The sequence below is a fragment of the Diadema antillarum genome, unplaced genomic scaffold (assembly GCF_040938485.1).
Source record: "Diadema antillarum isolate AM-2024a unplaced genomic scaffold, OU_Dant_1.0 scf00000018, whole genome shotgun sequence".
Lineage (NCBI taxonomy): Eukaryota > Metazoa > Echinodermata > Echinoidea > Diadematoida > Diadematidae > Diadema > Diadema antillarum.
In genome coordinates this window covers 935,102-952,404 of record NW_027270907.1, presented here as the reverse complement: position 1 = coordinate 952,404, position 17,303 = coordinate 935,102, and the positions used below count along the sequence as shown (strand labels likewise).

Below are 17,303 nucleotides of genomic sequence, written 5' to 3'. Positions count from 1 at the left end.
CGAGGTCGACGCACGACCTGATCTTTGGAAGGATCTAATTTAAAGACAAACTTTCTGGAGAGGTGTTTTTACCTCGTTCCGAGCTTTAGTGTCTCAGCTTCTTTTTATCATTCAACCATTGTCAGCAAGATGAATGCAGAATTAGCACTTCGCGCACCAACAGTATAGACCCAACATAGGCATTTACATTCCAACGAAACACCCATCCTTTTGCAATACAATCGGTTGAGCCCACCATTCGCGCCATTTTTCATTGGCAGTAATCTCGCTTGCTCCGCTCCACTAAACAATCTCACCCAACATGCCCAAGTTGTAACTCGCCATGCTACCTTGACTTTTATGTTATTGTTAAAGGTACGTTTGAATGGCAGGAAGGAACCTTAGTGGCATTGCCAACTTTTCATGATCCATAACTGAATTAATTCTGACCGCACCAGTCTCTTGACTAAGAACTAAAAACCAACTGGTATTGCATAAAGTTTTCATACAGTGAAAATTATTAAATAAGGTGACCATTTCATACGACACATTGATAAACTGTTTATACCGATGTCCTTTGCATTTTGAGGCATCAGTTATGATACTTAAGTCTTCCTTTCTAAAAGCAAAATGTCTACCTCAAAAATTCATAGTGTGTTTTCATTTTCCTTTATTGCATTATGACTGCACTCGGATTTAAACAGATGGCTACTCTAACACGATAAATTGATACATAATTAAGTATTTATTTTTTTTTAAATCGTGAAGCAACATTTGATGTGGTGCAGTGATGAACGTATTCCCTTCTACATGTACATCCATGTTTATATTGATGCTCTCCGTATATTTTGAGTTATATGGCAATATACATGAAAACCAAATGTCTGCTTTGAAAGTCAAAATGTCTGATCAATGCATTTTTCGCGCGTATCTATTTCATACCATGGAATTGTTACTGCTAGGAACAAGCTTGGTTTTAAAACAGATGGCTAATTCAAAAAAGTAGAATTATCAAACTGAGTCCACTTCCTGTATTGTTATTTCCGGAGACAAGCATCATATATTGTAAGATTATGTAATGTGTGTGCTATTTTATTCATATATTTTACACCTTGCTACATACTGTTGTTCCAACGGTGAACAATAAACTCGAGGTCGACGCACGACCTGATCTTTGGAAGGATCTATTTCAAAGACAAACTTTCTGGAGAGGTGTTTTTACCTCGTTCCGGACTTTTTCTATTATTCAACCATTGTCTGCAAGATGAAGGCAGAATTAGCACTTCGCGCACCAACAATATAGATCTAACATAGGCATTACACTCCAACGAAACACCCATTCCTTTTGCAATTCAGTCGGTTGAACCCAACTGTTCACGCGCCATTTTCCGTTGGCAGTATATTTTGCTTGCTCCACCTCACTAAACAACCCCACCTAAGTTGTAGCTCGTTATACGCTACCTTGACTTTTATGTTATACTAGTAGTTAAAAGTACATTTGAGTAGCAGGAAAGAGTCTAAGTTTCATTGTCACGATTGTTTTCTTTTGTCACATGCATCCCAACGAATATAGCATACAAGGCATGTACATGCAAAGATTTTTCCCCAGTGTTGACGTATTACAGATTAATTGAGTGATTATGAGGAAAGTGTGGTCACCACATTCTCCTCCAATGTATTTTTTTCCAATTCTTCTGTTATAGCGTCATCACATAATGTGATGATAAAGATTCAAAATGTGTTCAATTCCAGTACAGTAAATGAACAAATTAAGCTATATATATCAAAATTCAAATGATCAAAAATCCACTTGTGTTCCATTTCAGTACAGTGGATGAACAATTCAAGTTATGATATCCCGTGTTTCAGTAGTACCAAAAGATAATTTAATCGAGGTACATACACACACCCCACTACCTTTCACTCTTGACAACGTCGCTGAATTAACTTGACAAGTATATGCATGAAAGACATTTTTGTGACTTGTCGACCTCGACTTACTCTGGTTTTTACTGTCACAAAAACATGAATAATATTGTTGCACTCTCTTCATTCACTATTCGTATCCAACAAATTGTTACGTTTCTGTTGATACAGAAACCAACAGTGTAATTGAAGTCAAAGTATTATCAGTTTGATTGCTTGTTAGCAAGAATATCTTTATCGTCCTACGCTGTTACGTCATTGTGTGATTACCTTGTCACTGCTTTTGTTATGAATGATTGTTAGTTAAATTAGTTGTTAAGGGCTTCAAATTTAAATGCCGTACCTCCCCCCCCCCCCCCCGTTTTCAGTGACAACAGCAGCTATCAATCAGTTGTATCACAACCAGTTCTATCCAGTTCTTGTCTTCTTTGTCTCCACAGCTTATGTCTTATGTACCCGTATTCTACCCTCTTTCAAATTCTCATCTTCCCTCCGGTATCTGCCTTCATATCCTCCCTTTCTTCTCTACTCGCATTATACACGGTTATATCGAAACCAGCTATCTTGTGTTCACCCCCCCCCCCCATTTCTGGAGTCTGCCATTATTTCTTCCTCTTTCTTCCACCCGCATTCCATCCCGACTCACTAATGTCAAACAACAATAATTGTTAGAATGTCACTTTCCTTTCAGAAAGGAGATTGTATTGATATAATGAAACTGTTTATTTTTCATTATACATGTGTAATCTACAGTATTTGTTAGGTCACCCCTAAAGTATAGCATATTATTTGAATTTGTGTTTTTATGTGTCTACGCTCTGTAGTCCTGCGGATCATGTCAATAATTTCGTTTCAATCACTCCTCTATTGTTACAGCACAACACGCACCGATGCACCTCATCGTATACACCCCGTGTAAACGATGTGCACTGCACTTCCCGTTGCACCATGATATGCTGCGATCACGTAATGTCACTCATTTTAAATGGATTTTGATTTTGGAATAGATGACCAACAGCTAGTCAACCACACAAGTCAGTACTTCACTATAAATGAATTCAACAGTCACTTTTTTGTCAACAAGGCAAACCAGACTTGTGCTAATTTTAGTTCACTCCATCTCAATTTAAGGAGTTTAAACAGAAATTTTGAAATGTTTGAAGTACTTTTAAGCTCCCTCAATGATTTCGCATTTTCTGTTATAGGAGTTACCGAAACATGGTTGCACACCAATTCCCCGGATCTATTTGGCATTGAAAATTACAATTTTATTCGTAATGACAGAAAGCATGGCAAAGGAGGTGGGGTTGCCATGTACGTCAATAATCAAATTGAATTAAAAATTCGAACTGATTTGTATATTCAGGGAGCGGAAAGTTTATTTATTGAAATCTTAAATGATAATGAGAAAAATATTATAGTAGGTACCATTTACCGTCCTCCACAAAATGATATTCAATTTTTTTTTGACAACTTCGATCAATGTGCAAATGAAATTCTTGGAGAGAGAAAATATTTTTTTTTTTTTGATGGGAGATTACAATATAGATCTATTACAACCCACCCATTTCCATGACATATTACTTTCCAACTCACTGCATCCCCACATTAATAAACTCACCAGAATAAACAACACCACCCATCGTAAAACATTAATAGATAATATACTGTCTAATGTTATTACTGAAATCTGCACGAACGGCATTCTTTATTTAGATATATCTGATCACCTACCGATTTTTATGATTAACGACAAATCTGTAACGACCCCAATACGCCGTCAACCAAAACAATACTTGAAAATGCATAGAAATGAAACACCACAAAATATTGATTCATTGAATCAAGATTTATTCGAAGAACAATGGAATGACGTCTTCGAACTCCAGGATGTTAATTCTTCTTATGAATTTTTTTTACAAAAATTATTAGATTAATATGATAAACATATTCCTTTAACTACCAAAACAAAGGGAAGGAAAAGAGCTCGACAGCCCTGGATTACTCAAGATATATTATATATTACATTCTTACTCGAAATCGTCTTTACAAAATATCTCTGAGAAAACCCACTCCTGAAAATATTAAAAGGTATAAATATAGAAACAAACTAACTACTCTAATTCGAGTTTCACGTAAATCATATATTTCTAATAAACTCGAATTTTTTGATAAGGTCGATTAAAGTGCTCTTTGGCGGACTGTTAATGAAATAATCAAAATGAAACCTCCCGAATGTCCTGATAGCATTACTCATAATGATAATGTTATTACTAATCCTGATGAAATTGCAAATACTTTTTATGATTTTTTTTTTTAATGTTGGTCCTTCATTGGCAGCATCTATTTGAATAAATGAGAGTGAATATGAGAGTGAATGAATACCTGAGAGTAATCAAAATTCTTTGTTTTTTACTCCAATTAATGAATCTGAAATTATTGATACTGTTCGCTCTCTGAAATGCAGTAAATCCTGTGGGCCTGATAATTTAACGGTGAATTTGTTGAAAAAAATAATGTACTCCCTAGCAGCCCCTCTCACCCATATATTTAATTTATCTCTACTTAACGGCAAGTGTCCAGATTCTTTTAAAATAGCAAAAGTTATTCCTATCTATAAAAGAGAAAATCCATCAATGGCGAAAAATTATAGACCCATCTCATTGTTACCTGTATTATCAAAAATTCAAGGAAAAATAGTTTATAAGCGTCTTTAATCGTTTATGATTGAAAATGACATATTAAATGCAAATCAGTTTGGTTTTAGGAAAGGATTTTCTACCGATTATGCTATAATCAAATCTGTCGACAATACAATTGATGCGCTTGCTAAAAAGGAACACATAATTGGAGTTTTTATGGATCTTAGTAAGGCATTTGACACTATTGATCATGACATTTTACTTGAAAAATTACATAATTATGGCGTGAGAGGGATTACTTTGTCATGGTTCAGAAGTTATCTAAATCATCGCAAACAATATGTTGCATTTAAATCCAGTCACTCATTATATTCTAACGTGCCATGTGGTGTCCCTCAGGGATCTATACTCAGGCCCCTGCTTTTTTTGGTTTACATTAATGACATTATCAATTCCTCCCCTTGTTTGAACTTCATCTCATTTGCAGACGACACTGACGTTTTTTACTCCTACAAGGACATTGCAACACTGGTTGATACACTTAATATGGAATTAAGTAACATCTCGAAATGGTTTAAATTTAACAAGCTTTCATTGAATATTGATAAGACATGCTTTATACACTTTCATACTCTACAATCTCAACCCACCCTTCCCAAAAGTATTTTTATTGATGATATTAGCATTGCTGAGAAACACTCAACCAAGTTTCTAGGAGTGACCCTAGATAGCAATCTAACTTGGAATACTCATGTTCAGAATATTACTACAGCAATATCTAAAGCAACTGGTGTTTTAAGGAGAATAAAGTATTTGATTAGTGATCAAACTTTAATGATGTTATATAATATTTTATTTTTACCATATGTAATGTATTGCAATATTGTATGGGGCAATTGTAGCAAAACTAAATTGAACACAATTTTTATTCTTCAGAAAAAGGCTCTTCGTATCAGCACACACTCAAACTTCTTGGCTCACACTGATCCCATATTTTATCGCCTAAAAACTCTAAAGGCCCATGATATACATTTATACCTAACTGCCATATTTAGGTATAAACACACTCGAAATTTATTACCATGTTTTCATAATGCCTTAGTAACCAATGACCATATTCACTCATACCCAGCCCGTCGTTCCCATGATTTTCATTAAATAAGTAATCCAAAGCTTCTACTCGCTCAAAAGTCAATCAGACATCACGGTCCGGATACATGGAACACTCTTCCTGAGGAGTTGAAACAGTGTGCTTCCTTGTTTTCATTCAAAGCAAACCTAAAGAAGCACATTTTATTACAGTATAATTTCAATACGAATTAAAAACTAATAATTTATATGATTAATGTTGGTCTCCCAATAGCAATATCGTATTTTGTTCCCTCTTCCAACAAACCAATTCTGTTATTCTATATTCCAGCGTATCTGCCCTTGTGCACTTTTTAGCACTTGCACGCACATTCACCACCATCACACATCAGAGTTTATTTTTCCCCTGCTATCTTCGCAGCAGAATTTGTTTTGTTTTGTATCGTATTGTTACGAATCTAGCATACGTCCCTACCTTTCCTCGGGCCGGCCATCTTTTCAAGCTATGCTTGCAATGGCGGCCCTCTGCACAATCGCTCCATAATTGTAATTGTTGTAATCCCCGCTGCATAGATTTGCATACGGTATATTATATCATTATTTTCCTTTCATGTCTTTGTTTATGCAAGTCAAACGACTCTGTTTTGAATTTACTTTGTATATTTCCCACATGCTCATGATTATGTGCCTTATGTATATTGAATTGTTGATTGATTTATTGATTTGCAGAAAAAAAAATATCTATAAAAAAAAAATCAGTTTCACAAAATGTGGCACAACCAGGTCACAATTTCCAATGAAATTTGTCCAGGAAGGTCAGTGTAGTATATCACATAATTTGGTAACAAGATTAACTGAAGAAGTTGGCCTAAAGCAGCAGATAAAGGTATAGAAGAGGAGAGGAGTCAAGCAGCTGCCTGGCGCTCGACATGTAAGAAGCAAAACATTTCCACGTAACGGTAAACCAAATGGCCATTCCTACGAGCTATCCCAACGAATTGTTTTCAAAGATATTCATTAGGTGATATGCTATCAGCGTATCACCTATATTAATTGTGCTTGTCAAAATCTTCCTTTTTTTAGAATTGTTTTCTGCCAGGAATGACTGACAGATATCGAACAATAGAGCTGCCAGAAAAAAAAGTCTGCAGAGAAAGCCGCCGTTATCGGTGAAACCCAGTAGTTACGAATTACTTTTATTCATTTCGATTTCAGTTGTTCTAAAGACTTTCAATAGTTCGTCTAAGCTAGGAACAAGTAAAATCTATTGCAACTGATTGACAAATTGCCCTACATCGACGTAAATAAGCACTGAATTGATCGGTGTTTTTTTAGTAGTAGCCATGATAAAAAATAAAAAAAAAATCATGGGCGTACATACTCGAGCAGGATTCGAACCTACGACCTACAGTGTTGGTTCCAATCCTTTTAGCATGCAGCGGGTACTGCTTCATTATTCAAATTCATGAAATTCTTCCGTCGAGATGTTTTCATTGCAACTGATTGACCGGTGATCAGAGGTCGTAGGTTCGAATCCTGCTCGAGTATGTACGCCCATAATTTTTTATCATGGCTACTACTAAAAAGCAATAAGAAAACGAAAGAGATCTTTTTTTGCTGAAAAATTCTCGGCAGCTAACACATCTGGTGAGATGTGGAATATTATAAAAACAGTGTTGCCTAAAGATGTTTCTGGCGTGTGTGAATCAGTTACAGGTAGTAGAGATCAAGATAAATCCAATGAATTTAATACATTTTTCGCCAATGTTGGTAGAGATTTGGCTGCAAACATCCCGAATGTTCATGACACTTTAATACAAGAATCTGACAACGTGCATGAACCGGTTGATTCGTTCTCATTGCAACTTGTCACTCATGAAGAAGACATTTTTTTAGTGTTTAAAGTAATTCGTGGTATGAAAAATAAGAAATCATCAGGACTTGATGGTATTTCTATGTATATGTTAAAAATGGCTGCTTCTGTTATAGTGTACTCCCTTACTCATCTGAAAAACAGGTAATTGTCCGAAGGCATTATTCCGTTACGATGGAAACAGGCAAAGATTATACTACTATTCAAATCTGGTAACAAGCGTCTCCCGGAAAACGACCGTCCCATTTCTATTCTTTGTTTTGTTTCAAAAATCATTGAAAAAAAAAATCGTCCATAAGCAACTATCCCGTTTTATGAAATTGAATGGTTTACTTTTACCAAGCCAGTCTGACTTTAGAGAAAAGCATTCGACTACCACTTGACTGTTAAAAGTGAGGGATGACTGGTTACACGCCGTTGATAGAGGCAAGTTCACTTGGGGCGGTTTTCATTGACATGAAAAAGGCGTTTGACACCGTGGAGCATTGCACAATGATAAAGAAGCTGCACTCTATTGGAGTTTCCGATGAAAGCCTTCGCTGGTTTGAGAATTACTTGTCTGGTCGACAAATACGTACATACTTTTGTAATGCAATGTCAGATCCCCTGGAAGTGTGTTACGGAGTACCACAAGGTTCCATTTTGGGGCCTCTCCTCTTTACAATCTATATCGATGACATTGTCAAACAGATCGAAGTGTGCAGTATTCATCTTTATGCAGATGACACTATTTTATACTTTTCTCATTCTGGTATTAATCAAACTGAACAGGCTATCAATATTGCTTTGAATAGCATCAATAGATGGATGTGTTTAAATAAGTTGAGTTTGAATGTTGATAAAACTGAATGTTTGTTGATAGGATCACCCGCAATGTTCAAAAGATGCAATATGATAAATGTACAGGTAGATGGTAAGCGTATTCAGTCCAAACAAACAGTGGAATATCTCAGAGTTATAATTGATCAAGAATTAAAATGGAATATTCATATAGAAACATTGTGTTTGAAGATAGGTAATTTGATAAGGTTTTTGGGTCGTCTTCGTTTCAATTTAAATGAACAAAGTATGATGATGATTTATAATTCTATAATTAAACCTTTGTTTGATTATGCAGATGTACTTTATGATTCTGCCCATAAGAAGTATACTGATCGATTACAGAAATTACAGAATAGAGCGGAGAGAATGATCCTGAGAGTCAGTCCGTATATGCATATTTCGAATCACGTTATTCATCAGACATTAAATTGGGAATCTTTAAAAACACGCCGTTTAAAGCATATCTTGTTAATGGTATTTAAAACTCTTTATGATTTCAGCGCTCCTTATTTATTGGACCGGTTTAATTTTGTATCTCATCAATATTCTTTACGATCTTATGGAAGATTGACGCTGTCAAAGCCTAAAACAGAATATTGCAGACGCATGTTCGCGTACCGTGGGGCATCAATGTACAATACTGTTCCCTTGGATATAATATCTTCATCCTCATGTAATTCCTTTCAGAAAGCTATAAATAATTATGTATACTGTATTACACTGGATTTTATGATAATGATCACGTATCTCTGTATTATGTAAACGATGATGTTATATGGGGAGGGCTGCGGGTGGGGGAGGGCACATTGGTAGTCGGTATGGGGGGGGGGTATCATTTTCACAAGTTTTTTTGTAATGTTGTCTTAGTTGATTTTGTACACTGATGTATCATTTTTTTTTTGTTCGCATCATATTATTATGTGTAAGTAAGTGTTTGTATAATTAGTTTTATTGTATGGAGTTTCGACTATTGTAATTTATCATGTGACGTTGGACCCCTCGGAAGACCAGCACGGCCATGAAGGCCGAGCTGAGCAGGGCAATCCATCCGTTTTCCTTCATTTATATATCCCAGTTGTATTGTATCATTGTTATTTTTGTGATTTTATACGGTGAATAAATAAACAAACAAACAGACAAGCACTGATCAATTCAGTGCTTATTTCCGTCGATGTAGGGCAATTTGTCAATAAGTTGCAATGAAAACATCTCGACGGAAGAATCTCATGAATTTTAATAGGGAAGTAAAATCTAATGATCAACAATTATATCAGTAGAGATACAGGTTTACAAAACCATTCTGCTCTGATTGGGTTATGATTTATGTGAACCAGAATTATAATTTGTTAATGCAGCCTACAACGTTTGTAATCTAGGCCGAATTTCAGGTTGACTGAAATATTTCCTTCGCGCAACACGTCAAAGGTTCTCGGAATGACGCTATGTTGAAAACAGTCGTGGAATTATCTTTACATAATACAATGTAGCAAATGGCTACGATCATTAAAAATTTAACACGAGGTGTACTGGATTTGATGCTCTATCCAACAAGAGGAAGACGAAAACGTAATCATGTAATAGCACATTTCAGCGAAAATCACGTGATGAGCAGTTGACCAATTGGGTAGCAAGAATGTTTTTAGATGTCGTATCAATTGCTATTTCATGTACAGCCAACGGCGTTGTCGTGGTTGTCCCGTTGTTTTATATTCATCTAAAGTCGTGGGATAACTTCGTAATCTTTCCCGTAACCATGTTAACACAGATCAAGAAAACCCCAGAGTCCAGAACTGTTCAGATGACATCAACGAGCAGACTGCGTTGCCCACTGTCAACGTCACTTGGAATGACCCAGTGTTTGAAGACAATTCCGGTAATGTGACCATCACCCCTCCTGAGAACGCTTCCGGCTCAGCGTTTCCGATAGGCGAGCATGAGATCATATACACGGCCACTGATCCGTCCCAAAACAAGGAGACGTGCGAGTTTACCGTGAGCGTCACTGGTAAATGAAATTTATTGCAGTTCTTATCAACCTTTTGACCAAATGTAATGTCTTTACATTTGTATGAATCCATACCATATGACTTTTATTATCATTATCATTACCATTATGATACAATTGCCGGCATTCTGAAATCTAACCATAATCTTTTCTGCCCATGCTAACCTGTAAGTTGGATATAATCAGATATTATATTCATATTTAGCAGAAATAAGTTAGGTTCAGGCTGCATAAGATTCCAGTTCCGTAGAAAAGCAAAAAAATAGTACTGAAGATATAAAAGTTGACGACAAGACTGCTGTTTGCAAGCGATAGCAACAAATAATATCTTCTAGAAATCGGATCACAGTCACTCCACAGTATATAATGATAATTTACATTTTGATATACTATAGTCCAATTCACAAATTTCTAACGGGGGGGGGGGCTTTAAGTATGCCTAACCAAAAAAATATTATATATATGTATTATGTTTTAAGCACTGACAAAGCAACGCACTTGGCTAATTGCATAATCCATTGAAAGTGTTTTTTTTTTCTTCTTTGCAATCCCCCTCCCCCATTATGGCCGCCGGGTCATTAAACAGTGCTCTGAAGTCGAATTCATCCGTAGTTATTAGAGGATTCTTCTCTACTCTGAAATGACACACACACACACACACATACACATACACATACACACAAAAGCTGTATGTGTACTTGATCATAAGTAATACGCCTACCCATGCCTACTTATCATTAAATTTCATATAACGCCTGAAGAGATCCTTGTCATTTGATTGGTTGTTTGACATTGATCATTCGGCCTATATCACTATGACGTGCCATTGTGGCTCCATTTACCTTGCAATTTTTGATCCATACGATTTGCTCCATTGCACGCTCGCTGAGAGCCCGGCACACGACGCGTGTAAAACGTAAATATATGACAGCACGCTAGCGTCAAGCGCTATGACAGCACGCTAGCGTCAAGCGCTCAGTGAGAACTCTCGCAATCTCAGATTCTCTCTTGTTTCTAAATTAATAAAACATCAAAAGAAAATGACAAGGATCTACTTTAGGCGTTATATAAAACAAATAATATATATATATATTTCACTCGTGCAGTGGACAGAATATTTTATTCGGTGAAAGATGAAATGTTTGATCCATTCAACGAGGCGCGAATGGATCATTTCATCTTTCACCTCATGAAATATTCTGTTCATTGCACTCATAAACATTCATTATTTGTATACTAGTCGTTTGTGTTGGACTTTGAGATCCATCGCCCAGGCTCTTGTTCTTTGCAACCCTAGAGTATTCATGCCAGCACTTTCCGCCACCTCTCAACGGGGCAGTAGCCTGCACCCAGCAACTCGGAGGACAAATTTGCAAGATGTTCTGCAACAGGAAGTACAGATTTGTGGAGTTACCGGAACGATATTACAACTGTAGCCAGGGGAGCTGGCTGGCTGCATCAACCGGTACACCAGCTCAGATGCCCTGGCCAGACTGTTCACGTAAGATATTCAATTCAATTTAATTTAATTCAATTCAATTCAATTCTTTTATTTTTTCATTCTCATTTTTCTTTCAATAAAACATAACACAAAGTAAATCAAGAATTCTATCCTAAACATATATGTGACCCTGCACCTCAAAACAAACAAAAAGTCGCCAGACATGAATTTTTAGTTAAGACCATATTCTGAAAGATCAGACTTTAAGCTTTAAAATGATGTATAACTCAAATCAAATGGACTCTCCTAACCAATCTAAATATTGGAAAGAAAGCACAAACTCAGGAAAAGTGTGAACTGAGAAAAGAGGCTCTGAAGTGCAGTGTCTATTCAAGCGCTTAATCTTTACCAAAAAGTGCTGGCTGTGCGACAAAAAACAGGAAGTAAACCACCAGCGTAACAACAATGAAGGGATTATCAAATTAAACTGATATTAAGCATGCCTCATTAACACATTCTGTCCATAATTGATGCTAACTTTTTTCTAAGCAGTGCCACTATCCTTTCAAAAGTTATTAGAGCTGAAAGTGAAGAGTGTGGACAAGGTTTTTCAGAAATGAAAAAGGGATTCTAAAGACATACCTAATCACACTATTCTACCAAAAATGTTCGAGATAAACTGCTAAGAAAACACACTTTCCTACCCGTTTTATGATACCAAATTTTAGCATAATGTAAAAGAAGACCCGCTCTTTCAGAAAAGATGAAAAAGTCAAGTTCGGCTAGGTTGACCCATTTCACTTATTTTCAGTCCTCACGCAAAATCAGTGTGTGCGACTTTATGTTCGTTTTGAGGTGCACGGTCACATATACATTACAAAGTACGAAATATAAACGATAGTCAACAAACTAATAAAGATATGCATACATACTGGAAATACAAAGTTATGTTTAGAGGGGAAAAAGAGAACTGAGAGGTCCACTAAAAAGCAATGCTTGTAATTTGTGGACCACTCAAGAATTCCTTCAAAGATACTTACTGTAATTACAAGTACATAACACAAAAATAATTAAGAAAAAATGAAACAAACAACAAAGACACAACAACATGATCTGACTAAACTGAGGGGGATACGATTGAAAGGAATGGAACAAAAACAAAATTAAAGGAAGAAAGAAGAGAAAGAAAGAGAGAGAATGCCTAAAGTCTTATACACGCTGTACAAGAGAAACGGAAGAGGGGATTGAGGAGGTACTTCGGACAGCTATTTCTAGAACAGTCTAACAAAACAAAATATGAAAAATAATTCAATATTTTGAATCTTGAGGGTGTACCACGTAAGAGTTTTAGTTGGATCACTACCAGACTTTTTATCTGATTATATGATTTTTAACCATAAAAGGACCCTTGCACTTTACAGAGAATGAGATGTCGACCGTACAGTTCAATGCAATTTTGTATTGACACCTTGACACAGTTATCATAATTCTTCGGATCCACAACTGTCGTGCCTAACAATGCAAGTAATGGGTTGCATTTGCCTTGGGCCAGGTAAAAACACAGTCATTGACCTTCTTCATTTGATAACAGGGAGCTTTAGACTTGCGATGCGGATGTTCACAGGAATACAAAAAAGAAAAACTGTTCTGCACATGCACAAGATCGCTTATCAAAATCGATCTTGCGTCGTCTGAGTTTTCACGACGTTTCTGTACTATTTATGCGTCCGCTAAAATCCACGACGCAGAGAGCTACTGGCACCAATGATCATATTGGGGCGCCATTTTACTTTGTAATGGCTGCGCCTACAAATTCTGCTCAACACGACGCAGGGAGAGAGAAAAACGGCCTACGCAATCGTCGTCTTAAAAGTCTGCGTCTCAAATTTAAACCTCCCTGTTCGAAAGTTAAATTCAAATTGTCACTTAAATTAGCTCTAATGAAAAAAAAAAATGTCATCCCAATGGACTGACAATAGAAAAAGCATTGCTTTACACATGCACAAACACTTCACGTCTATATGAAAACACAAGATAGGTAACAGAATTTTCACACACACACATACACACACACACACTTATAACCATCATGAATAGAAATCCCTAGGGTGTTATCTAAGTGATGTATAAACTGTAGACACAAAATGTTAAGACAAACAAGGTATGTTGTCATACCAACAATAACTCATTGTAATACTCCTCTTGACTCAATTATTAAACCAGTATTTGATTTAAAGTTTTTCATAACAAGTAATTTCACACAGCAAGATGTAAAGATAAATGAATGCATTGTTTTCATCTTTTCCTTTTTTTTTCTTTCTAATAGATAAAGATGTACAAATGACATATATTGATAATTTATAGCGAGTTTTACGAATACCTGTCTCAAGTGGTAGTAGGATTTCATTTCACCTACCAGCACGTGACCAGTATACATTTCAATTTTTCAATGAACTCTCATCCACATAAAATAAATACTTAGTCAGGCCAGGGAGGTAAGACGTGGCCTGTGGATACAAATAGTACTATATGCGTACGGTATTTTTTCTATATACCGTGATAATTCGAAGATTTGACCATTCAAAATATTTTTTTTTTGGATAGATCAAAAGCAAAATTGCCAAAAATACGATGAAAAAAAAAAAAGATTCTCGTAAACCTGAAATCCTGATATCAGAAAATAATGACTTTTAATCCTCTCTTCTTTTCAAAAGAGAGAAAATCTAGTACAAAAACAAATAAAAATCAAGTTACGTTTGACAGTGCTCTTGCGCTTTATTTTTCCCAGAATCGCGAGCTAAGACAGCGGAAGTTCGACTGTCGGTCCAGTTTTACCGCGGCAAATGTAAACGTGCGTCTTTGGATATCATTACGGAAAAATTCGGAGAATACTTCCACGATTTGTTGTCAGAACTTGGAACAATTAACACGTCCTGTGGTCCTCACGTCGTCTGCGATTTTGGGGATCTTAATATCACGTGTGGCCAACACAATCGACGCAGACGACAGGCGAACACTGATGACATATTAACATTGACTTTCACGTCATCTGTGACGTCAAACACAAACTTCGCAAACGTGGACGAGGTACTTCAACAGGTTTTTATAAATTCAAATGTTTGCAGGGCTTGGGACAGTCGTTATAACATGTTATAAACTGGGACATTGTATGGACAAGAAAATGCAGCAATGTGCTTTATTTCATTTCTAAACGATCTATTGAATTCATCAGAAAAAAATTAAGTTTTCTCAGAAAATCCTATAATACCAGTTTCTTTGTACATTGTATTCTTGAAAAAAAAAAAGTTGCAGATATAAATTGCAATTGAAATGAATATGAATATATATGTATATATATATGTATATATATATATACATTCAAATGTATACATATATATATATATATATATATATATATATACATACATACATACATACAATGAAAGATGTATTCAAGATATACCATTTAGGAGAGCATGTTTGTTGGTCGCTAAAGGGATCATAGGATTTCATTACAATACTTTATTCAGCCATCATGACGCTTCCAGGTCGCATCGTAATCGGGTTCAAGGCACTTCGTAAATGACTTAATTATGCCAGCAGTATCACATCACCAATCTTTTATGTTTTTGCTCAAAATGTGAATTGAAATTCAAAGCGATGGCATTTCAGATATCCTGGCAAAACTTCGATGCTTGGCTGACAATGGTTAATTTGATGTTTTATTTTCTAAGTGCGATAATTACGGTCAAGATCGCGGAATTATTGCGTGATTTGACAACCAGCGACAGATGCTTATAAAGTGTGCTATATCTTATCTTCACTAATATTCTTATAGCTTACAGTGAATTGAACGGACGATTGCAATTAACTATGCGCCAGGAAATAACGAATGTACCTGTCAGCCGAGAAAGGCAAGAATCTTTCCCTGTACTACTGTGCATTTCTAATTTTTCAAAGGAAATGTACAGATAAGTTCCAGGTAAATAATCAATTTGGAAGAAATATCAGTCAAAACATGTTTGGCATGTACATTGATTATCATTAAGTAGTTGGTTGCCGAATGTTACAGAAGTAGACGAAGACATAACACAGTGCTTGGTATTAAACATCTGTCTATCTAGGATGCACCCACAGAGCTGCCGAACTTGGATAATCGAGCTGCTTTGGACTCCCTCGTTTCGTCGATACAAGATTTGGTGACGTCCGGGAACTTCACTGTTACACTGGACGACGTCCCGTTATTGCCCGCGGTAGAAACATTCACCGTCGGGGAATATTACTCAGTCCCCTGTGATCCCGGCTTGGTTTCATCGAATGACTCGTGCTGTAAGACCAGAATCTTCTTCTATTACTTTTACAAGCAGGGGGTACGGTCTGTCGAAGTCTTTTTGACGCAATGGCAAATCAATATTTCTCAAACCTAATTTTTAGAAGTAGTGGCCGATGTCATGCATCCATGAAATGTGTACGCAATCTATGATGGGAATGCATTTTTGACATACAACATGCATTATGTACTTGCGTATTGATAATTAGAAAAAAAGTTTCAACTGTGTAGAAATAGTAAAAATGAATCATCTGTTTTTCCTGTTCTCTTTTGCTTGCGTCTCTGTGTGTTTGTGTTTGTGTGTTGTTGTGCTTTGCTCACGTGTGTGTGTGTGTGTGTGTGCGTGTGTACGTGTGTAAAGTGCCGTGCACACCGGGAACAAGACACAACCAGACATCTGATACCTGCGAGAGATGTCCCGAGGGAACTTATCAAGGCGAGTACGGTCGGACTGAGTGCCTCAGCTGTCCCGAGGGAACTTCAACGGCCGCAGCGGGAAGCAGAACGGCTAAAAAGTGCAAAGGTTGGGAAGAAATTAGAGTTGATTCATTCGAATATTCACTCAACACAAATAAAAGGCTGCGTTTCCAAATGCAATATAGCAGCTAGTTCCATGTTAATGTAAACAATAGAGAAAGTTAAAATGCTGTTCACATGAAGGGGGTCGCTCTGTAGATATCATTTTTTTAAATCAATTTTATGATTTCCAGATGAGAATAATGCTAAGAGGTCAAACAAGCCAAAGACAAGGGAATAACTAATGCCTGAAACCAAGGCATATGAATCGTGATGCTCTCCTCATAACAGAGACTTGAACATGACTGCAATGAACATGCATGGCGTTTTCTTCTCTTTTTTCTTTCGCAAGACGAGTCCCCGGGATACGAGGATGATGCTGATATCTTAATAAAAATATTCATCAAACTATTCATCATTACCAGTGTCCATGTCGAAACTCCCCCCCCCCCCATTCCATGACAACCCTTTATAATCATGCGTAATGTTGCAACACTAAGTATCTTGATTGTTGTCCAGCTCAGTAGAAAAAGGAATACTAGGTCGTTATCATTCTGCCAGCGGCCGTTTGCTGAGCAGTTCAAGGAAAAGGGAAAAAAAAAAGAAGAAACAGAATATTTTCGCAGCGGTGTACCGAAACGCAAATAGTGATTTACATCATGCAAACATCTGAACATACA

The 17,303-nt window shown here is 36.5% G+C and overlaps 1 protein-coding gene across 1 annotated transcript in view; it reads left to right on the top strand.

Moving 5' to 3' along the window:
- Positions 1 to 17,303, top strand: part of LOC139727837 (sushi, von Willebrand factor type A, EGF and pentraxin domain-containing protein 1-like) — a 61,057-nt gene that overhangs the window by 21,176 nt on the left and 22,578 nt on the right. Inside the window, exons 9-13 of the mRNA XM_071638813.1 lie at positions 10,097 to 10,336; positions 11,634 to 11,837; positions 14,566 to 14,864; positions 15,902 to 16,147; positions 16,501 to 16,630. Of these exons, the coding sequence (XP_071494914.1) occupies positions 10,097 to 10,336; positions 11,634 to 11,837; positions 14,566 to 14,864; positions 15,902 to 16,147; positions 16,501 to 16,630 (1,119 nt within the window). The remainder of the gene's footprint in view (positions 1 to 10,096; positions 10,337 to 11,633; positions 11,838 to 14,565; positions 14,865 to 15,901; positions 16,148 to 16,500; positions 16,631 to 17,303) is intronic.